The 23,939-nt window shown below is 45.5% G+C and overlaps 1 protein-coding gene and 1 long non-coding RNA gene across 2 annotated transcripts in view; both read right to left on the bottom strand.

The window, feature by feature from the left end:
- LOC120992028 (zinc finger protein 585A-like) overlaps window positions 1–23,939 on the bottom strand; it is a 190,532-nt gene that overhangs the window by 84,300 nt on the left and 82,293 nt on the right. Inside the window, exon 6 of the mRNA XM_040420790.1 lies at window positions 13,517–14,087. Coding sequence (XP_040276724.1) covers window positions 13,517–14,087 — 571 coding nt within the window. The remainder of the gene's footprint in view (window positions 1–13,516; window positions 14,088–23,939) is intronic.
- Window positions 5,636–6,308, bottom strand: LOC120992059. Its single transcript, XR_005776902.1, has 3 exons — window positions 6,251–6,308; window positions 5,757–5,936; window positions 5,636–5,673 (listed from the first exon to the last, which is right to left on the bottom strand). It is a non-coding gene; the product is annotated as an uncharacterized LOC120992059 (long non-coding RNA).

Below are 23,939 nucleotides of genomic sequence, written 5' to 3' on the forward strand. Positions count from 1 at the left end.
TTGATTTTTCCATTACGTTCAGGCCGGGAAGTGAAAATGTGAAGGCGGACGCATTATCTCGGAGCTTCCATGCTTTTCAACCTACTGAGGTACCACCTGAATCCATCCTACCAGCAAAAATCTTCATAGCAGCTCTTACCCAGGATATCTCGGCTCGCATTAGGTCTGAACAACATCTGGCACCGGTATCCACCCCAACAGATAAGTTGTTTGTTCCTGTACAATTTTGTCTCCAGCTGTTGGGTGAGTGTCACGATTCTGCCTTTTGTGGACATCCGGGTGTTGAGGGCACTAAGGATCTGGTTTCTAGATCTTATTGGTGGCCCACTCTAACTAGAGATGTCAAGTACTACGTGTCAGCCTGTGAGGCTTGTGCCAGGTCCAAGACACCTAGGACTCACCCTGCTGGTAACCTACGACCCCTACCCATTCCCAGTAGACCCTGGTCCCATATCTCGATGGACTTTATAACTGACCTACCGCCGGCAGAGGGTAAGACTGTAGTTTGGGTAGTGGTCAATAGGTTTAGCAAAATGGTCCATTTCATTCCCCTGTCTAAACTCCCGAATGCCAAAACCGTCTATTTTTGTGAAAGAAATTGTTAGATTGCATGGTATCCCGGAAAATATTGTTTCTGACAGGGGTGTGCAGTTTGTGTCCAAATTCTGGAGGGCCTTCTGTCAAAAATGTAAAATTTCATTGTCTTTTTCCTCTGCCTACCACCCTGAGAGTAATGGGCAGACTGAACACCTTAATCAGTCTGTGGAACAATTCTTGAGGTTGTATGTTGCTGATGACCAGCAATTATGGGTGAAATTTCTTCCATTGGCTGAATTTGCTTTGAATAACCGTGTCAATTCTTCTGCTGGGGTTTCACCTTTCTTTTGTAATCATGGTTTCCATCCCCGTTTTCATTCTGGGTCATCCGTCTCCTCCTCTAACCCTGAGGCGGATAGGCTCTCCTCTGAACTGTGCACAGTTTGGGCCCGGGTTCAATCAAACTTAGAAAAGGCTCAAAGTTCTCAGAAACTCAAGGCCGATAGGAGACGTTCAAGGGGGGTGAATTTTCAGATTGGGGATAAGGTATGGTTGTCCTCCAAGAATCTCTCTCTTAAGGTAGATTCTAAAAAGTTTGCTGCTCGTTTTATTGGACCATACACTCACCTAAAGAATTATTAGGAACACCATACTAATACGGTGTTGGATCCCCTTTTGCCTTCAGAACTGCCTTAATTCTACGTGGCATTGATTCAACAAGGTGCTGATAGCATTCTTTAGAAATGTTGGCCCATATTTATAGGATAGCATCTTGCAGTTGATGGAGATTTGAGGGATGCACATCCAGGGCACAAAGCTCCCGTTCCACCACATCCCAAAGATGCTCTATTGGGTTGAGATCTGGTGACTGTGGGGGCCATTTTAGTACAGTAAACTCATTGTCATGTTAAAGAAACCAATTTGAAATGATTCGAGCTTTGTGACATGTGCATTATCCTGCTGGAAGTAGCCATCAGAGGATGGGTACATGGTGGTCATGAAGGGATGGACATGGTCAGAAACAATGCTCAGGTAGCCCATGGCATTTAAATGATGCCCAATTGGCACTAAGGGGCCTAAAGTGTGCCCAGAAAACATTCCCCACATCATTACACCACCACCAGCCTGCACAGTGGTAACAAGGCATGATGGATACATGTTCTCATTCTGTTTACGCCAAATTCGGACTATACCATTTGAATGTCTCAACAGAAATCGAGACTCATCAGACCAGGCAACATTTTTCCAGTCTTCAACAGTCCAATTTTGGTGAGCTTGTGCAAATTGTAGCCTCTTTTTCCTATTTGTAGTGGAGATGAGTGGTACCCGGTGGGGTCTTCTGCTGTTGTAGCCCATCCGCCTCAAGGTTGTGCGTGTTGTGGCTTCACAAATGCTTTGCTGCATACCTCGGTTGTAACGAGTGGTTATTTCAGTCAACGTTGCTCTTCTATCAGCTTGAATCAGTCGGCCCATTCTCCTCTGACCTCTAGCATCCACAAGGCATTTTTGCCCACAGGACTGCCGCATACTGGATGTTTTTCCCTTTTCACACCATTCTTTGTAAACCCTAGAAATGGTTGTGCGTGAAAATCCCAGTAACTGAGCAGATTGTGAAATACTCAGACCGGCCCGTCTGGCACCAACAACCATGCCACGTTCAAAATTGCTTAAATCACCTTTCTTTCCCATTCTGACATTCAGTTTGGAGTTCAGGAGATTGTCTTGACCAGGACCACACCCCTAAATGCATTGAAGCAACTGCCATGTGATTGGTTGACTAGATAATTGCATTAATGAGAAATAGAACAGGTGTTCCTAATAATTCTTTAGGTGAGTGTATAAGATCACGGAGGTGATTAACCCGGTATCATTTAGGTTGGAGCTGCCCGAGTCATTCCACATTCATAATGTGTTCCATAAATCTCTACTTAAAAAATATTTTGAACCGGTAGTACCATCGAAAGCCTCGCCTCTGCCGATTCTTGTTAATGATGCTGTCGAGAATGTGGTGTCTAAAATAGTGGATGTCAGGAAGGTGCGTAATTCCTTGCAGTACCTGATTCACTGGAAGGGGTATGGACCTGAAGAGAGATCTTGGGTACCTGCCAGGGAGGTTCATGCTCCTAGACTTGTTTGAAAATTTCATTTAGAACACCCTGAAAGGCCATCGCCTGAAGTCTTGGGTCCGGTGGCCCCTCGTAAAAGGGGGGTACTGTAACGGGGTTCCGAAGGTGCACTCGGTCCCCCTTAGTCTGCCTTGAGCGCCGAGCTGATCACTCGGTGCTCGACTGGTTGGTCTGTCGGTCATGTGACGCTGGCCACGTCACATGACCCTCACTCCCCACTATAAATACAGGCAGCCTGCTGGCCACAGGTTGCCTGTTAATTTAGGTTCCACCTGTGTTTTTTTCTTTCCTGGCGTACTTACCTCCTGCTGAATTCCTGACGATCCTCTGCCTGCTCCTTGTGTACTTTGCTGCTCTCCTGGTATTCTGACCCCGGCCTCCTCCTGACGATCCTCTGCTGACTCGTTTGGTACTACACGACTCTCCTGGTATTTATGACCCCGGCTTCTCCTGACAATTCTCTGCTTGCTCCATTTGTACTTTGTAGCTTTCCTGGTATTGACTCGGTCCGTTCACGTTCTGTTGTTTGTCTGTCTGTCATCCCTGCACTTAGTCCAAGCTAGGGATTGCCGTCCAGTTGTCCCCTGTCATTAGGACTCGTGAGGCGAGTAGGCAGGGCCAGGGGTAAGGGTGGAGCGCAGTGGTCACTTCCCTCCCCCCTGTGTGTGTGTGTACGCGACCGTTACACCATCAGAGAGATTGCAAAAACATTAGGTGTGGCAAAAATAACTAACTGTTTGGAACATTCTTAAAAAGAAGGAAAGCATCGGTGAGCTCAGCAACACCAAAAGACCCGGAAGACCACGAAAAACAACTGTGGTGGATGACCGAAGAATTCTTTCCCTGGTGAAGAAAACATCCTTCACAACAGTTGGCCAGATCAAGAACACTCTCCAGGAGGTAGGTGTATGTGTGTCAAAGTCAACAATCAAGAGAAGACTTCACCAGAGTGAATACAGAGGGTTCACCACAAGATGTAAACCATTGGTGAGCCTCAAAAACAGGAAGGCCAGATTAGAGTTTGCCAAACGACATCTAAAAAAGCCTTCACAGTTCTGGAACAACATCCTATGGACAGATGAGACCAAGATCAACTTGTACCAGAGTGACGGGAAGAGAAGAGTATGGAGAAGGAAAGGAACTGCTCATGATCCTAAGCATACCACCTCATCAGTGAAGCATGGTGGTGGTAGTGTCATGGCGTGGGCATGTATGGCTGCCAATGGAACTGGTTCTCTTGTATTTATTAAGGATGTGACTGCTGACAAAAGCAGCAGGATGAATTCTGAAGTGTTTTAGGAAATATTATCTGCTCATATTCAGCCAAATGCTTCAGAACTCATTGGACGGCGTTTCACAGTGCAGATGGACAATGACCCAAAGCATACTGCAAAAGCAACCAAAGAGTTTAAGGGAAAGAAGTGGAATGTTATGCAATGGCGAAGTCAATCACCTGACCTGAATCCGATTGAGCATGCATTTCACTTACTGAAGACAAAACTGAAGGGAAAATGCCCCAAGAACAAGCAGGAACTGAAGACAGTTGCAGTAGAGGCCTAGCAGAGCATCACCAGGGATTAAACCCAGCGTCTGATGATGTCTATGCGTTCCAGACTTCAGGCTGTAATGGACTGCAAAGGATTTGCAACCAAGTATTTAAAAGTGAAAGTTTGATTTATGATTATTATTCTGTCCCATTACTTTTGGTCCCTTAACAAGTGGGAGGCACATATGCAAACTGTTGTAATTCCTACACCGTTTTGGATGTAAATACCCTCAAATTAAAGCTGACAGTCTGCAGTTAAAGCACATCTTGTTCATTTCATTTCAAATCCATTGTGGTGGTGTATAGAGCCAAAAATGTTAGAATTGTGTCCATGTCCCAATATTTATGGATCTGACTGAATGTTGAACCGGTTGAACAGTCCTCCTTGCCTCCCGCTCCTATCATGGTGGACGGTAATCTAGAATTTCTGATCGTGAGGATATCAAACTCCCGAGTTTTCCGTAGATTCCTCCAGTATCTCTTTCACTGGAGGGGTTACTGACCAGAGGAGAGGATGTGGGTTCCAGCGGTCGATGTTAATGCTAGTCGTCTGGTGAAAGCCTTCCACAAAGCTCATCCGGATAAAGTCGGTCCTGGGTGTCCGGAGGCCACCCGTAGAAGGGGGTACTGTCACGGTCTCTTCTTTGACAGGGGTCAGAAGATCTAAGAGGCTGGCTGCACGTGATGTGATCTGACAGCCTCTTTGGTTTCACTTGTTTCAGTGTTGTTGCTGGTCATGACCACACCTCTTGTCTCAGGTGTAGCTTAAGTGGTCATTCCAACTCCTCTATTTATTCTGGTATCACCCATCATACTATGCGGTTGATAGCTCCTTTCTGGTTGTGGAAGTGCTGGTGTTTGGTTCTCCATTGAGTTCTTTCTCTGGCGTACTTACGGAGTTAAGTGTCTTTTTCCTTTTTATAGTTTGTTGCTTTCCGTTATCTTTTGGTATTAGGGCTAATGGGGTCTCCTGTTCCTTCAGCTGAGAAGGAACAGGTCATCTGTTGTCCTGACACTATTTTCAGGGCCCTGGAGGGTGAGATAGGGCCTTAGGTTCCTGCGTATGAACATTCTTACCATCAAGGTATATTCATACTGATAGTAGGTAGGGCTCGGATTAGGGACTCACTAGTTGGTGACCATTCCCCTTTCCCTAGTTTCCAGGCCTGGTAACTTTCCCCTTCCATCCTGTGTTCGGTGTGGAGTTTATCACCCACACCGCGCCGTGACATCAATGCACACACGTGTATACACTGCACATGACGGCTCTTACCTTGTGATATAAGAGACTGGTGGTCCTCCATTACATGTCACTGCACACTGCACATGATGGCTCTTACCCTGTGATATAAGAGGCTGGTGCTCCTCCATCATGGCCTCCTTGTATAGATCCTTGTGTCCTTCTATATACTCCCACTCCTCCATGGAGAAATAGACAGTGACATCCTGACACCTTATAGGAACCTGACAACACAATGACACCGTCATCACCCAGACCCCTCCAGTGCTGTTACTGGAGAATTTCCCAGCATTCCCAGCAGTGTCACCTCTCCAGTCAGCAGCTCCATCATCTTGTGGGTGAGTTCTAGGATCTTCTGCTTATGTATCAGGGGGTGAGGGGGAGGCTCTGTGATGGGGTGAGCGGTCCTGCTCTGCCCTCCTGACTCCGGGAGATGGATGATGGGAGTCACACAGTCCCCCGATGTCTTCTTCATTATTGTGTACTCCTGTGGATGGAGAGAGACACTTAGGGAATAAACCTTTCAGGGGCCATGTGTTCTCCTCTGGCCCTCTCCTCCTGGTACAACGTGCCTACTTACCTCCTCATGGCTCCTACAACATGACTATTGGTCACTGGTCACATGAGACATCACTCACCATATTGGGGGCTGATCTTCAGGTTCTCTATCACTTGGAAGGTCTGGAGGCCGTTCTCCAGTACCCTGGACTCTTCCTATCACTTCCTATGATGGATTCTCCTTCCCGATGTCTGACTTGTTACAGAATACAATAAAGAGGAGAGAAATCTAGAAAAGTTTACCTCTCCGCTCAGCAGGGAGATGATCTCCAAGGTGAGGTCTAATATTCTTCTGCTGATCTCCTTCCTGTCCATCCTTGGTGGCTCATTTAGAAGAAGGGTCTGATTGCTGGTTTTCTTCATCCCTCCTGAAAAAAAGGTTAATCAGTGAGTCCCATGTCCCCTATAATGAGGCAGAGAAAAAGTACAACTCATCCCCATAACTCAGACCCTCATAAAGCTGCACTGATGGGAAAACTCTGAGCTCCGGGTGTATCTAAGCTCCGGGCAGTGTTTCTCTCATCCAGCACAACCCCCACTATCCCCACTACTCCTCCCCCATCATACTAAGCTGAGGAGCGGAGAAGGATTCCTTGTGTGTAATGGAGGAGAATCTCCAGAGGTGACATGTCTGAGCTCTCCCCCACACTGTCTCCTCACAGCTCATCTTACCTGCAGGCTGGAGGAATGGCTGATACCAGAGAGAACAAGAGCCCTGACTACCGACCAGGACCTGCCCAGTATCTGCTGCACTGCCAGAGCTGAAGGACCTGGGGTGACGTCCCCGTCATGTGATCAGTGACTCAACTGCCAAGCTCCACCCCTCACACAGTGATCACATGATGGTGACGTCATCCCAGGTCCTTCATCTTTTCCAGTGTATTAGATAAGAGAACATAAAAGCTAGAAGTAAATAGAAGATAAAAGTGGTTGATATTAAGGCCCAATTGGAAACTGAAACACAGAAAAACAAACTTACGGAGATCACAAAACAAAAACTCCAACAGTTCTACAACAAGATGCGGACATTTCATGATCCAAAACAAGGAAAAGAAACTCCACAGACGGAGACGTAAGGCAGGGCTCAACACTAACACAGAATGAAGCCAAAACCTGACCATGTGGACCGCTGCTCCAATACATCTACAGAAGGGTCTACCTGTGCCATCAGTCTCTCTACGTATGAACTTAATAAACTTTGGGAGCTCTCTGGAAAATTTAATTCTGTCCCTACAAAGCCCTGGGTAAAAGTGAACTCTGTAACGATATGGAAAATTATTTTCGAAAAATTTGCCTGAAGGTCTATTTTATGATGCAGAGGAGACAGAACTATCCTGATAGAAGGAAATGTGACAGCTAGGAAGAAATCTGTCTGGACAACCCCAATTGGACGCAATCCCCGTCTAGATCGATAGAATCCTTCAGACAGATGACAATATACCATCCTGGATACAGACAAGAGCCACCTATCCTATATGAGTGCCCAGGAGAGGAGGACCAGCAGATAAAGGAGGCGCTATAGTCATAACGAACACATAGGACTATAGTACAGAAACAGGCAACTGACAGACACGCCACTATACAAATCAGACCCCACAAAGTAGTACTATAAAGAACTTAAAAAGATTACTACTGGCCTGCCTACCATCCCATACAGCCCGATACTGGAAGCTCCAAGAACAGGGACATTTTACATGCTTCACAACCCTGGAAATCCAGGGAGACCAATAATTTCATGCGTGGGCCCCATCACTGCGAACATTTCTGGATGGGTAGAAGGTGTCCTTAAACCTTCCCCCAGGACACAACTGATCTACCAAATATTTATTAACGTTTTATTATGTTTTGAGATACTATAGGTCCTCTCATCAATATTATTCTCTCTCAAGTCAACTTCGGACCCTTTTAAAATATACTTTTTATTATTTATCTTTAAAATAAATGCCCCTTATTAGTGGCTGATATCATACAAAAAGTGCAGACCTCAGGCACAATAGCATCTGCCACAATTATGATGTACAAACAGACCTACACAGTGTACAATATGATTGGGGAGGTCATTGGTTAGTATCCTTGTATGGGAATTCTTTCCCTAACACAATCCTCCTCTAACCTTTGCCCAGGGGTCACCCCTGATGGTGGGGTTCCCTGTCCGCGTGCCTTCCCTACTTTCCCTGTAACACCCTGACAGTGATAGTGTGAACAATTAACATATATTAAATAATACTGCCACAACAGAGATGATTGTTGTCTGAAAGTCAGGTACCAGAATAGTACCCCACAACACAATACCCCAAATGATACTAGCCACGCCCCTGTACTTCTATGCTGTCTGCAGAGCATTGCACAAGAACAGGTAGGGGGAAGATCCTGTGTGTTTCAGCAATGTCATTGTACTGTACAGCTGGGACTTGTAGTCCCAGACTCCCACACATACAACATTAGCACCCCAACAGTCAGACTGCAGACAGAGCAGCACTTTTATTCACTTTCTTTGCACAGCAGGGGGAGGGGAAAGGCAGTCTTTGTTAAACACCCCCACAGCTCTGCAACTGCATGTCAACAAAGGGCCAGAACAGAACTAGGGAAAAGAGGAAATATTTTTTTCATACGGCGAGCTTGACCTACCGTCGCGGGCGTAGTCTCCGCGACAGGTTAGTATCCAGTGAATTTATTCCGCCCACTCTGACTGACTCTACATGGTTAAAATCTAATGTTAAGGGTTGCTATAGGTGCAGCGGCTGCATTGCCTGCACCCATTTGCGCACCGGGAAGACGTTCCGCAGCACTGTTACGGGCAAGGAATATTCCATTCATCATTTTATTAACTGCCGAACCCGCAGGGTGATATATCTCCTGACATGCGAATGCGGTAGGGGATATGTGGGCAAGACAATCCGTGAGCTCCGTAGAAGAGTTGGCGAACATTTAAATGATATTTCTAAGGCCAAAGATACACCTGTGGCCAATCACATTCACAGTTACCACAATGGGAAAGCCAGTATATCAGTAATGGGTATAGATCGTGTTTTTCCTCCACGGCGTGGGGGGGATTGGGACCGTGCCATTCTCCAACGCGAGATTCGTTGGATTTATTATTTAAAAACTATGGCCCCATTAGGTTTGAATGAGCAACTGAATTTCACTTGCTACATTTGAAAATCTTCTTTGTCCCATATTATGCATTGCTTTGGGTTCTTTTTTGTTGCTCTGGTCTCCATAGTGAACTCCAGCTAATTAGTGCTCTGATTGAGGCTGGGGTCTCCCCAGTCAGCCATTTATAGCTCTGTATTATCAATATTGTTAATAAGTTACTAGGGGCTCTGTTATATTACATGCCCCAATCGCCACCCATGACGCCCGTCTCGTTAGCTTGAGGCATCTGGATTGCAATACATACAGTCCGCCCCCTGACTACACGTCTAACCGCCCCTACTGTGGCACGCATGTGTCTTGGGGGTGCGGCATGTTTGCGGCGCTGGGCTCCTTGGTCGGTTCGGTCCGATCATGTGATGTAGTCACATGACCTGCAACGTCACTAGATGGCGTCGCGGACCTTGGGGCGCATCGTCGCGCCGCCTTTCTTCCCTGCATTCCACCGGTCACGTGACTTCCTCTACCTGGAGTCACGTGGTCGGAAGTGGGGCGGGTCCGGGATACTGGCGCGCTGGTCTATGCATTTAAAAAGCGCTGATAGGTAAGCGTCCTCTGCTGACAGCCAATTTGGATAGTATATATCCTGGGTCATATCTGGACCCCCGCAGGCATCACCCACTGGTGGGCCTGCGTTTCAAGCTACTTGTGGTTTTTGGTGGTCTTCGCTCCACTGGCCTGGCCCCTTTCACATTTGCTGGAACACTTTTATACCAGCTTCAACCACTGCTTGCTTGTTTCTACAACCCTCCCCTTTCCCCCTCTTTTTGTTTTTTTGGCAATGCAAGCTCCATCATTAGCTTGTCATTGCATATGTACATCTCCCCTGATGAGTTCGCCCTGAATGAAACGTGACACGTCGGGAGTTTATCTTTTTTAGGGTGTACTAGGGATTCCGCCCGCTTTTAGGGTTAGGTATCCGGACGGGGACGCTCCTTGCGGGGCAAGTACCTCGTATAGGCAGGTAGGGTAATTTAGTCCCTGCCCCTTCACCAGGGTGTACTAGGGACTTATTGTTCCCTACTCCTGCCTTTGCCAAGGTTTTTTACTTTGGCATCATTACCGTATGGTAACTGTCACGGATATTGTTGCAGATAGCTGGAAGTTATGAATAAACGTCCGACTGGCTTGATCCCAAACTAAGGAGCATATAGGTGACCCCTATAAAACCCTAAGAGCTCACCCTGACTGCTAAGCCCATACAAGTCTCAGAGGTAGATGATTGTATGCCCACGTACCTTAGACTCTGTGACACCTGAAAACCCTATAATAGTGAGGGGACACGACCACCGGCTCCCTGCACTTCATACGGAGGGAGTCAGGGTCACCTAGAATTAAGCCAGCAAGGAAACAAAATACATGAAAGGACTTATCTGAACAAGCAGCAGCAGAAGCCTCCAGCAGTGAACACTTCAATCCAGGAAGTAGTATAAACCGCAAAGTGAGGCAGTATGGGAGGGAATATAAAGGAAAGAGGGTTAGTCTAAATAGGTGACAGCTGGGAGAAGGAAATGAGATAAGAAAGTGAAACCAAAACAAAGAACATCATGCAAGAGGTAGAGAAGGACGTCTGTCAGACCTTCTCACAGAACTGGCAGTGACAGTAACACATCAATACAATCTATCAATATCAATACAATACAATCTATCACATGGAAGGTTGCATCTATCCAAGTGACCACACCATCCACGCCTACAGCATCTGATGGGGGAGAACTTTCCATTTGTTTGCTTCCTACCTGTGTTACCATTTAGTGTTTGTGTGTTCAGGCCCATATGGGCTGTCTATATGTTAGTTTGTCCGAGAGGCCCTATGGGCTAGTGCTTCACGTTTTTAGATATAGCATTAAATGTTAAGTTTTACCCCTTTGTCCCCTAGGGGATCAGTATATTTAGTTTTTTAAACTGTTTGAAGGTTTTCTAAGAGATGCTATCTTGGAGCACCTCAATGAAAATAAGCAAATAACGCCATATCAGCATGGCTTTATGAGGGATCGGTCATGTCAAACTCATTTAAATCAGTTTCTATGAGGAGGTAAGTTCTAGACTTGACAGCGGCAAATCAATGGATGTCGTATTTCTGGACTTCTCCAAAGCATTTGACACTGTACCACATAAAAGGTTAGTATATACAATGAGAATGCTCGGACTGGGAGAAAACGTCTGTATGTGGGTAAGTAACTGGCTCAATGATAGAAAACAGAGGGTGGTTATTAACGGTACACACTCAGATTGGGTCACTGTCACTAGTGGAGTACCTCAGGGGTCAGTATTGGGCCCTATTCTCTTCAATATATTTATTAATGATCTTGTAGAAGGTTTGCATAGTAAAGTATCAATTTTCGCAGATGACACTAAACTGTGTAAAGTAATTTACACTGAAGAGGACAGTATACTACTACAGAGGGATCTGGATAGATTGGAGGCTTGGGCAGATAAGTGGCAGATAAGGTTTAACACTGACAAATGTAAAGTTATGCACATGGGAAAGAATAATGCAAGTCACCCGTACATACTAAATGGTAAAACACTCGGTAACACTGACATGGAAAAGGATATAGGAATTTTAATAAACAGCAAACTAAGCTGCAAAAACCAGTGTCAGGCAGCTGCTGCCAAGGCCAATAAGATAATGGGTTGCATCAGAAGGGGCATAGATGCCCGTGATAAGAACATAGTCCTACCACTTTACAAATCGCTAGACAGACCACACATGGAGGACTGTGTACAGTTCTGGGCTCCTGTGAACAAGGCAGACATAGCAGAGCTGGAGAGGGTCCAGAGGAGGGCAACTAGAGTAATAACTGGAATGGGGCAACTACAGTACCCTGAAAGATTATCAAAATTAGAGTTATTCACTTTAGAAAAAAGACGACTGAGGCGAGATCTAATTACTATGTATAAATATATCAGGGGTCAGTACAGAGATCTCTCCCATCATCTATTTATCCCCAGGACTGTGACTGTGACGAGGGGACATCCTCTGTGTTTGGAGGAAAGAAGGTTTGTACACAAACATAGAAAAGGATTCTTTACGGTAAGAGCAGTGAGACTATGGAACTCTCTGCCTGAGGAGGTGGTGATGGTGAGTACAATAAAGGAATTCAAGAGGGGCCTGGATGTATTTCTGAATAATATTACAGGCTATATGTCACGGATGGTGTACAGGAAACAAGACAAAGCAAAAGAATCTATGACTCACTGGATCCAAAACTAAGGAACAAAAGGGAGACCCCTGCATAAGACCTGTCACTCTCCCTGACTGCTCAGCCTATGCGAACACCCCAAAGGTGGATGGTCGCATATCCACGTACCTCGACTATCTACCACCTGAATACCCTACAATAGTGAGGGGACACGACCACCGGCTCCCTACACTAGACACGGAGGGAGTCAGGGTCAACTGAGATCCAGCAAACAGAAAATCACAAATAAAAGTACAGCACTTATCTTAGTAGAAGACTGGGCAATAGGAACAGCATGCACACACACTCCAGGAAGTTGTATAAGCCGCACACTATTGCATTATGGGGAGGAATTTAAAGGGATGCAATCAGTCCAAACACATGACAGCTGAGAGAGGCTAACGAGATGAGGAACTGAAAACCAAAACAAAGAAAACTCAAGGAGGAGGTTCTGAAAGGCTTCTGTCAGAGCTTCTCAGCTGTCTGGTTGTGACACTATAGCTACTAGAGAGGGGTCGCTGATCCAGGGAGTTATTCTGATTGCTTGATTGGAGTCGGGAAGGAATTTTTTATTCCCCTAAAGTGGGGAAAATTGGCTTCCACCTCACAGGTTTTTTTTTGCCTTCCTCTGGATCAACTTGCAGGATGACAGGCCGAACTGGATGGACAAATGTCTTTTTTCGGCCTTATGTACTATGTTTCTATTTATATAAAATACAGGGACTCAGTGTCTTTCTGATACCTTTATAGGTTGTCGCAATTGTTTTAGGGAGGTTGTATTGTATTGTTAATTACTAATTGCTAATAATTAAATGGTTTATTCTTGTATTTTGCTCATGACAATTAATCAATAAAGATACTAAAAAATGATTAACAATGTGATATACCATGATGGTCACAAAAAAAAAAACAACACTTGGATTTTTGGTTGCAGGCCATGTCTTGTCATGTCTAAAAAGATCTGTACATTTATCTGTACATTTCCCTCTTTCTAAACATTAATTTGTTTTCTTTCCTATGTGACTTGTCGCATATCTAACAAGATCTATCTGTAAAACATTTCCCACATTCTAAACATTAATACGGCTTCTCTCCTGTGTGACTTATCGCATGTGAAACAAGATGTGACTTTTCTGTAAAACATTTCCCAGTTTTTAAACATTAATATGGCCTCTCTCTTCTATGAATTCTCTCATGATTAACAAGATGTGAATTCTGTGTAAAACATTTCCCACATTCTGAACATGAATATGATTTCTCTCCTGTGTGACTTCTCTCATGTCTAGCAAGATCTGATTTATCTGTAAAACATTTCCCACAAAGTGAACATGAATACGGTTTCTCTTCTGTGTGATTTCTCTCATGTCTAACAACATTTGATTTATCGGAAAAACATTTCCCACATTCTGAGCATGAATATGGCTTCTCTCCAGTGTGACTTCTCTTATGTGTAACAAGACATGATTTATGTGTAAAACATTTCCCACATTCTGAACATGAATACGGCTTCTCTCCTGTGTGACTTCTCTTATGTGTAACAAGACATGATTTCTGTGAAAAACTTTTGCCACATTCTGAGCACGAATATGGTTTCTCTCCTGTGTGAAATTTCTGGTGTCTACCAAGATTTGATTTCTTTGTGAAACATTTCCCACAAAGTGAACATGAATATGGCTTCCCTCCTGTGTGTCTTCTTTCATGTATAACAAGATTAGATTTATCTGTAAAACATTTCCCACATTCTGAACAGGAGTATGACTTCTCGCTTGTATGAAATCTTCTGTCTGTAGAAAGACCTGAGCTTTTTGTGAACTCTTTAACACAATGAAACCCTTTATCCCCTTTCTGACCTTTAGTTGTGGCAACAATCTGTGATTGGTCAGGAAAAGGTTCTTGATGATTAATGGGATTATATGATAGATCTGTACTGTGAAGTCCTGGATTTACATTAAGGTTTTCTCCTGAAGAGCGCTGCATGATATCTTCATTATAATTTAGTGAGAACATGAAGTTTCCTTCAGAATTCCTACTGGGATTTCCTGTTTTATATAAAAATTTGAATTTGTAATATTTTTTTAAACCTTACAATACACAAAATACATTATAATATTTCAATTAGGCTGGAAATGGATCTGGTAGGAAGGCGAAATATAGAAATATAGGGGGTCATTTATTAAGACCGGTGTTTTAATAACCCCTTCAGCTGGTGGTGGCTCTGCCGAGGTTATGTATAGGCGCCAGCTTCTTCATAACTGCAACGTTTCCACCACCGGTCTAAATGTAAACCAGCTTATTGCTATCTTACATGTAGACCAATTTCTAGGCCAAAAACAGGAATAGAAAATAATGAATGTCCCGCCATGCACCCTTTTTTAGACCTGGTGTGAGCGGGGGAAAATCGCAGATTGCGGCACAAATAACTTTTATGCCGCAATCTGGATGTGGCTATGACTGACCGCCATGTCCTGCAGGAACAGCCGGGATAATAGAAGAATCTGATCAGAGATCAACGTCAACTGGATAAGGGTAACACTTCATGATGTGATGGGGACATCTCCAATCAAAGAGCAGCGCAGCAGCCAGTGATCAGATTCTCCTCCTGCCCTGAAGGCACCAAGGACAGAATCTGAAGTCACTTTCCCCATTCATGATTCCATACCTATGGTGACATCTCCTGAAATGTCCTCCTCCACCTCACTCTTACACGGGGGATCGCCCATCATCCTCTCTTCTTTATCCTCCACTTTAATATCAGTCAGATCTTTCCTCTGATTTGTCATCTGTAACAATTCAGTACAATACAGCAGACAGGTGGGAAATCTAACAGATCCACAGAAGAGACCCCCACAATCGATGACCCCTCTATGACTGCAGGACCCCCCCTATATAGATGTGTATAGCGCTCAACTCCATCTACCTGAGGATTCTCTGGGACCTTCTCCTCTGGACAGTCCTGGGAATACAGAGGACGAGGACATCTCTCTGGTGGATTTCTCCTCCTGGATCCATCTGTGGAGACACAAGCACACAGTGACTGAATACATGGCCTCCTGTAGATCTATCTATAGATCAGACACTTCTCGCAGCTCCTTCACTTTTAGGTTTAGTTATCAGGGATAAAGAACAATGTTCTTCTCCTCACCACCTGTGCCAAGGTTCCAGCTCCTAGCAGGTCACAGGCCCAAATAACCTCTGGCCTGTGAAAGTAAATTGGCCATGTTTGTAGAATGAGAACAAGGGTATAAGTGTCAGGACTAGAAGTTTCTTCTTGCAGCACCCTACCAACCAGAAAGGTTTCAGGCCATCGTCTTGACACAATGACACCACTTCTTATGAGGTAAATTTTGAGAGTGAGAACCCAAAGTGAAGACTTTCGTAAATTAGTCAGTGTGCAAAGAAGTAAACCAACTACTCCTAATCCCCTGTCCACCAGGCACCGAGGTGTTGCAGAAAACTCTGCATCTATAGCCCCCTCCAAGTCTCCTTTCCCTGGGAAGACCATTCTTTTCTTCTTCACTATTTGAGAAGCAGCCCTATAGCCTCTGCTGGGCAACCAGAAACCAACTGGTCACTTCTGCCCAGGACAAAGTGGGTGATAAGCACATCACTTCTGATGGTCGTCAAGCTCTGCCTCCTTCATCTGGAGACTTCCCTACGGTCACCATTTTTGGGTACTTTCACACTTGTGTTGTTGGATTCCGGCAGGCAGTTTCGTTGCAAATGGATAGCATTTGTAGATGGATCCGGATGTGAATCCGTCTCACAAATGCATTGCAATATCGGATCCATCTCTCTGGTGTCATCGGGAAAAACTGATCTGGTATTTCTTTTTTTCACATTTGCGCAGACCGGGAAATCGGATCTGTTTTACTGAAACACTTGGTGCCGGATCTTGCATTAATGCATTTCAATGGAAAATAATGCCGGATACGGCATTCCGTCAAGTGTTCCGGAATTTGGGCCGTAGAAAATACAGCGAGTGACTGCGGCCAAATACCGCAAGAGTGACTGAACTGAAGACATCCTGATGCATACTGAACGGATTGCTCTCCATTCAGAATGCATTAGGTTAAAACTGATCAGTTTTTTTCCGGTATTGAGCCCCTAGGACGGAACTCCATACTGAAAAAGAATAACGCTAGTGTCAAAGTACCCTTTGATAGTACACAGAGACCTTGGTCATTTCAAGCCTCCGATGTAAAAGGATACCCGAGGGCCTGGATTATACATATTGGACACAACATTTGAAATATCTTCCAACCAAGTGGGATTTTCGGTTTTCTCAGAGATCAGAAATATCTGCAGATCTGAAATTATAGTGCCATGACTAAGGACACAGTGTGCATCAGAAACGCGTTGGAAGTGTATTAAGTGGTAAAAGTGGTAGTCAGTCAAAAGATGGATTTTTAATCAACAAAAGGAGAAGTTTTTATCACGCTGAACTTATTTAGATATGTAAGCGCATTGAAGCAGAGCAGTGAATCAGTCTGGAACTGGTGAGCGAGGTTTTGTTTTGTTTATGGATTGTTGGAAAAGTATTAGAAGAAGTGTCCTCTTCAGAAACAGAAAATCGGTCATGTGTTTAAAAGAGTAACATTTTTCTGGCCACAATACATTCCAAGGATATCTACCTGCACGTTCCCTTGCTGGTCAGCCACAGGAAACTCCCATGTTCGTAGTGCACACAAATGCGGGCATTCTTCATCTACCAGTTACTTGTCTGCCCTTCTATGTTTCTTCTGCTCCCAGGCTGTTGCTAGGAGCCAGGTTTCTGACAGGCTCCGTAAGGATGCAAAGTGTGACTGACATCTCATACTTGGATGATGGGCAGGTAAGGGAATCTTTTAAACAACAGCTTCTGATGGATCTGCACACAACCATACAGCTGTTACAGGATAATGGCTCCCTGATCAGTTACTAGGGAGCTAGTCCTAACACAGGAGCAAAAATACCTCATGTCCACTTTCTCCAAGACAATATTCACAGCTTGGAACAGATGCCTCAAGAGCCTACATAAGAAAAATGTGAAGATATCCTTCAACTCACCAAGGTCTGAAATGGTGGTTAAAACCCAAACATCCGTTACGCGACAACTTCCTGATTTCCCAGCCTCAGAAAAGTCCTCAGGAAGAGGCTGGAGGAGCAGACAGAAGTCATAGGCATTCTCCCATGATGGTCTTGCATGGTCTGGTTCCTGTTTTTGTGGTCACACTCTAAGGACAGTTACTGAAGCCTGCTCGAAATTTCGGGCCTTCACTTACAGAAGGGTTGTCTTCTTCATCTTTATCTCTACAATTACATCTCAGTGTGTGGAAGCTGGCAAGCACAACCTGTTATACCTAGGATTTCCACTTAGGTTGTTAACACTAAATTAGCTGTCTGAAGGCTCAGGATATTTTTGTAGAAAGTATCGAAAAATAAAATCACTAATGGTGCAATTCACCATCATCAAGACACAGTTACAAGGTTTCTATCCACCTTCATATAAGGTTTTTGTTTCAGTGCCTTAAAGAATCTCAGTCCAGCATTCATTGCCTGCACCTTCTTGTGGTTGCCTAGTGTCCACCATCAGTTTAAATCATCCAAAGATTTTTCTCTCAGATTAATCATTTTCAAGATCATCTTGATAGTTGTCATCACCTCTACAAAGCATTTTAGTCACCTATAGGATCCTTACATACAAGTGACCTCCAGAGATTTATAATCCACAAGGTCAGGAGCAAGAGGAATGGCAGAAGTACTGTCTTAATATATATCCAACGGTCAGATACCTTCAAAAAACCCTAGGCCCTTTCTTCAGCATCAAGGACCCATTAAGGGCCAGAGGGCAAAAAATGCCACTGCCTTTGAGGATCAGGGGAACTATTGAGAAGTGCCTCCAGTTTTGTCACTCTACCTGCTCGATTGCCATATTCTGAGATGAACTGGGCACATACCACTGGAAAACGTTTTGCCACGCTGTTGCATGGTCCACATCTTTGCCCTTGATGAAGGACTCTAGGATACACATTCTCACGACATAGACCTTGTTCACCCACTTGAACACTGCTTTATTGGTCCCATTTGTGACTGTGCTTCCGTAGGACATTCAGGGGAAAAAATGTATTTACTTGTAATTTTTATTTCCTGTAGTCCATAGGCAGCAAAACCTTTCTAATACATTTAATATTGCTTTATAAAAATACCCTGGCTCCTTCTACCGTCTCCACTTTATAGGGTCCAGGGTGATTCGTTAATTGATCATTACTGCTTTTTAACCTGTCTCAGTTTAGCTGTATCCCAGCTGTAACCCATTTGTGACTGTGCTGCCTACGGACTTCAGGAAAGGAAATTTTGAGGTAAATACATTTTCATTATACCAGCCTGGAGGCCAGAAGGACACTCTTCCATCATTTGAATGAAGCACTATGGATACACAATGTTTTGAAAGTCATACCTATTGAACTTTTCCACATTTTTCACGTTACACCCACAAACCTAAATGCATTTTATTGGGATTTTATGTGATCGAACAACAGAAAGTACAAGTAATTGTAAAGTGTAAAGAAAATGATGCATGGTGTTCAAAATTCTTAATAAATAAAAATCTGGACAGTGTGTCGTGCATTTGTATTCAGCCCCCCAAGGACCAACTTTCACTGCAATTACAGCTGCAGTCTTTTGGGGTAGGCCTCTACCAGCTTTGTACATCTAGAGGCTGACATTTTTACCCATTCCTCTTTGCAGAAGAGCTCGCGCTCAGTCAGATTGGATGAAGAGCATCTGTGAACAGCAATTCTCAAGTCTTGCCACAGATTCTCAATGGGATTTAGGTCTATTCTAATACATGAATATGCTTTGATCTCGTTGTCCTGTTGGAAGATGAACCCCAAGTCTCAAGTCTTTTGCAGCCTCTACCAGGTTTTCCTCCAGGATTGCCCTGTATTTGGCTCCATCCATCTTCCCATCAACTCTGACCAGGTTCCCTGTCCCTGTTGAAGAAAATCCTTCCCCAGTATGATGGTGCCACCACCATGTCTCACGGTGGGGATGGTGTGTTCAGGATGATGTGCAGTGTTGGCTTTACACCAAACATAGCGTTTTGCATTTAGGCCAAAAAGTTCAACTTTGGTCTCATCTGAAATTTTTTTTGGTCTCATCTGACCACAGCACCTTCTTCCACATTTTTGCTGTATCCCCTATATGGCTTGGGGCAGACTGCAAACAGGACTTCTTATGACTGCTTTCAAAAATGACTTTCTTCTTGCCACTCTTCCGTAAATGCCAGATTTGTGGAGTGCACGACTAATAGTTGTCCTGTGGACAGATTCTCCAACCTGAGCTGTGGATCTCAGCAGCTCCTCCACAGTGACCACAGGCCTCTTGGCCACTTCTCTAATTGGTGCTCTCCTTGCCTGGGCTGTCAGTTTAGGTGGACGGCCATGTCTTGGTAGGTTTGAAGTTGTGCCATACTCCTTCCATTTTCGGATGATGGATTGAGCAGTGCTCTGTGTGATGTTTAGAACTTGGGATATTTTTTTTATAAGTTAACCCTGCTTTACACTTCTCCACAACTTTATCCCTGACCTGTCTGATGTGTTCCTTGGTTTTCATGATGCTTTTTAATCACTAATGTTCTCTAACAAACCTCTCTAACAAAGAGGCTGGTGCTCCTCCATTACCTGTCACTGCACACACGTGTATACACTGCACATGACGGCTCTTACCTTGTGATATAAGAGGCTGGTGCTCCCCTTTTACATGTCACTGCACACACGTGTATACACTGCACATGACGGCTCTTACCTTGTGATATAAGAGGCTGGTGCTCCTCCATTACATGTCACTGCACACACGTGTATACACTGCACATGACGGCTCTTACCCTGTGATATAAGAGGCTGGTGCTCCTCCATTACATGTCACTGCACACACGTGTATACACTGCACATGACGGCTCTTATCTTGTGATATAAGAGGCTGGTGCTCCTCCATTACATGTCATTGCACACACGTGTATACACTGCACATGACGGGTCTTACCTTGTGATATAAGAGGCTGGTGCTCCTCCATTACATGTCACTGCACACACGTGTATACACTGCACATGACGGGTCTTACCTTGTGATATAAGAGGCTGGTGCTCCTCCATTACATGTCACTGCACACACGTGTACACACTGCACATGACGGCTCTTACCTTGTGATATAAGAGGCTGGTGCTCCTCCATTACATGTCACTGCACACACGTGTATACACTGCACATGACGGGTCTTACCTTGTGATATAAGAGGCTGGAGCTCCTCCATTACATGTCACTGCACACACTGCACATGACGGCTCTTACCTTGTGATAAAAGAGGCTGGTGCTCCACCATTACATGTCACTGCACACATGTGTATACACTGCACATGACGGCTCTTACCTTGTGATATATGAGGCTGGTGCTCCTCCATTACATGTCACTGCACACACGTGTATACACTGCACATGACGGCTCTTACCTTGTGATATAAGAGGCTGGTGCTTCTCCATTACATGTCCCTTCACACACGTGTATACACTGCACATGACGGCTCTTACCTTGTGATATGAGAGGCTGGTGCTCCTCCATTACATGCCACTGCACACACGTGTATACACTGCACATGACGGGTCTTACCTTGTGATATAAGAGGCTGGTGCTCCTCCATTACATGTCACTGCACACACGTGTATACACTGCACATGACGGCTCTTACCTTGTGATATAAGAGGCTGGTGCTCCTCCATTACATGTCACTGCACACACGTGTATACACTGCACATGACGGCTCTTACCTTGTGATATAAGAGGCTGGTGGTCCTCCATTACATGTCACTGCACACACATGTATACACTGCACATGACGGCTCTTACCTTGTGATATAAGAGGCTGGTGCTCCTCCATTACATGTCACTGCACACACGTGTATACACTGCACATGACGGCTCTTACCTTGTGATATAAGAGGCTGGAGCTCCTCCATTACATGTCACTGCACACACGTGTATACACTGCACATGACAAGTCTTACCCTGTGATATAAGAGGCTGGTGCTCCTCCATTACATGTCACTGCACACACGTGTATACACAGCACATGACGGCTCTTACCTTGTGATATAAGAGGCTGGTGCTCCTCCATTACATGTCACTGCACACACGTGTATACCCTGCACATGACGGCTCTTACCTTGTGATATAAGAGGCTGGTGCTCCTCCATTACATGTCACTGCACACACGTGTATACACTGCACATGACGGCTCTTACCCTGTGATATAAGAGGCTGGTGCTCCTCCATTACATATCACTGCACACACGTGTATACACTGCACATGACAGGTCTTACCTTGTGATATAAGAAGCTGGTGCTCCTCCATTACATGTCACTGCACACACGTGTATACACTGCACATGACGGGTCTCACCTTGTGATATAAGAGGCTGGTGCTCCTCCATTACATGTCACTGCACACACGTGTATACACTGCACATGACGGCTCTTACCTTGTGATATAAGAGGCTGGTGCTCCTCCATCATGGCCTCCTTGTACAGATCCTTGTGTCCTTCTATATACTCCCACTCCTCCATGGAGAAATAGACAGTGACGTCCTGACACCTTATAGGAACCTGACAACACAGTGACACCGTCATCACCCAGACCCCTCCAGTGCTGTTACTGGAGAATTTCCCAGCATTCCCAGCAGTGTCACCTCTCCAGTCAGCAGCTCCATCATCTTGTGGGTGAGTTCTAGGATCTTCTGCTCATGTATCAGGGGGTGAGGGGGAGGCTCTGTGATGGGGGGAGGGGTCCTGCTCCGCCCTCCTGACTCCTGGAGATGGATGATGGGAGTCACACAGTCCCCCGATGTCTTCTTCACTATTGTGTACTCCTGTGGATGGAGAGAGACACTTAGGGAATAAACCCTTCAGGGGCCATGTGCTCTCCTCCGCCCCTCTCCTCCTGGTACAACGTGCCTACTTACCTCCTCATGGCTCCTACAACATGACTATTGGTCACTGGTCACATGACACATCACTCACCATACTGGGGGATGATCTTCAGGTTCTCCGTCACTTGGAAGGTCTGGAGGCCGTTCTCCAGGACCCTGGACTCTTCCTATCACTTCCTATGATGGATTCTCCTTCCCGATGTCTGACTTGTTACAGAATACAATAAAGAGGAGAGAAATCTAGAAAAGTTTACCTCTCCGCTCAGCAGGGAGATGATCTCCAAGGTGAGGTCTAATATTCTTCTGCTGATCTCCTTCCTGTCCATCCTTGGTGGTCATTCAGGAGAAGAGGAGAGAACTGGAGGAGCTGGAGGCTTCTAGTACTGCAGGCGCCTTTATGAGAAGAGGAGAGGAAATCATCCAGGGGACAAGACCAGATGTCACCTCCAGAACCGCACTTCCTGAGCCTGGAGGGGCCCCGCTTCTCAGAGCCACCACCACATGGATCCCAGGGGCCCCAACATGGAGATCTCTGGTGGCTCCACAGGAGATAAATGTCTGATAGATGCAGGTCCCACCTCTGGGCTGTGCTCAGCTGTGTCCACAACTCCTAGAGAAGATACTGGAGAGAGCTGAGCTCAGTTCGGGCCCCCGCTCCATTCATTCTCCTCCTGGAGGCAGGGGCCACTCACCAGGACAGTCGGGGCCAGCCAATGATGACAACCCCCGCTATCCCCACTACTCCCCCCATCATACTAAGCTGAGGAGCGGAGAAGGATTCCTTGTGTGTAATGGAGGAGAATCTCCAGAGGTGACATGTCTGAGCTCTCCACCACACTGTCTCCTCACAGCTCATCTTACCTGCAGGCTGGAGGAATGGCTGATACCAGAGAGAACAAGAGCCCTGACTACCGACCAGGACCTGCCCAGTATCTGCTGCCAGAGCTGAAGGACCTGCGGTGACCTCACTGTCATGTGATCAGTAGAGGGGGCGGGCTCAGCAGTGGGGAGATGAAGAGGTGGTGAAGAACCTTTGATGATGTAACCATCATGTGATCAGTGTAGGGGGCGGGGTCAGCTGTAGAGAGGAGATAAGATGGAGGAAGAGCTGTAGTTGTGGTCATGTGACATGAGAGGGATGACCTTTGCATGGAGAAGAAGTTTATGATAGTTTTCCTATAGAACTGGAAAAATGCTGGGAGTTGTAGTTCTCACCTCTGAAATATTGTCTGGACATGCTGGGGGTTGTAGTTGTGTACATAGTTGTGGTCACCTCTCATATGGTAGACATCAAATACTGAAATGTAGCTGTTCCTGGGAATGCAGGTCTGAAGAGGAAGCCCCTGTTCCATCACAGCAGACACTGGAAGACCCCCGAGAGCTTCCTACAGGCGGTATACACGGCCCGGGGTTCACACCAGCCGCAGACGCCTCAGACGTCTCTGAGGAGTGAGAGCGGCAGCCATTGCTCATCCCTGTACTGTGGAGGGGATCGATGCCTGTAAATGGAGCAGGCGATTATCAGGAGAGGACGCTGCCCTGACGTCCTAACCAGCAGCACTATAAGGGGGCATTCCTGCCCCGTCTACTAGGAGGACAGATGGAAGTTTGCAGTAATACTGGTTTCCAGGACG

The sequence above is a fragment of the Bufo bufo genome, chromosome 2, assembly GCF_905171765.1.
Source record: "Bufo bufo chromosome 2, aBufBuf1.1, whole genome shotgun sequence".
Lineage (NCBI taxonomy): Eukaryota > Metazoa > Chordata > Amphibia > Anura > Bufonidae > Bufo > Bufo bufo.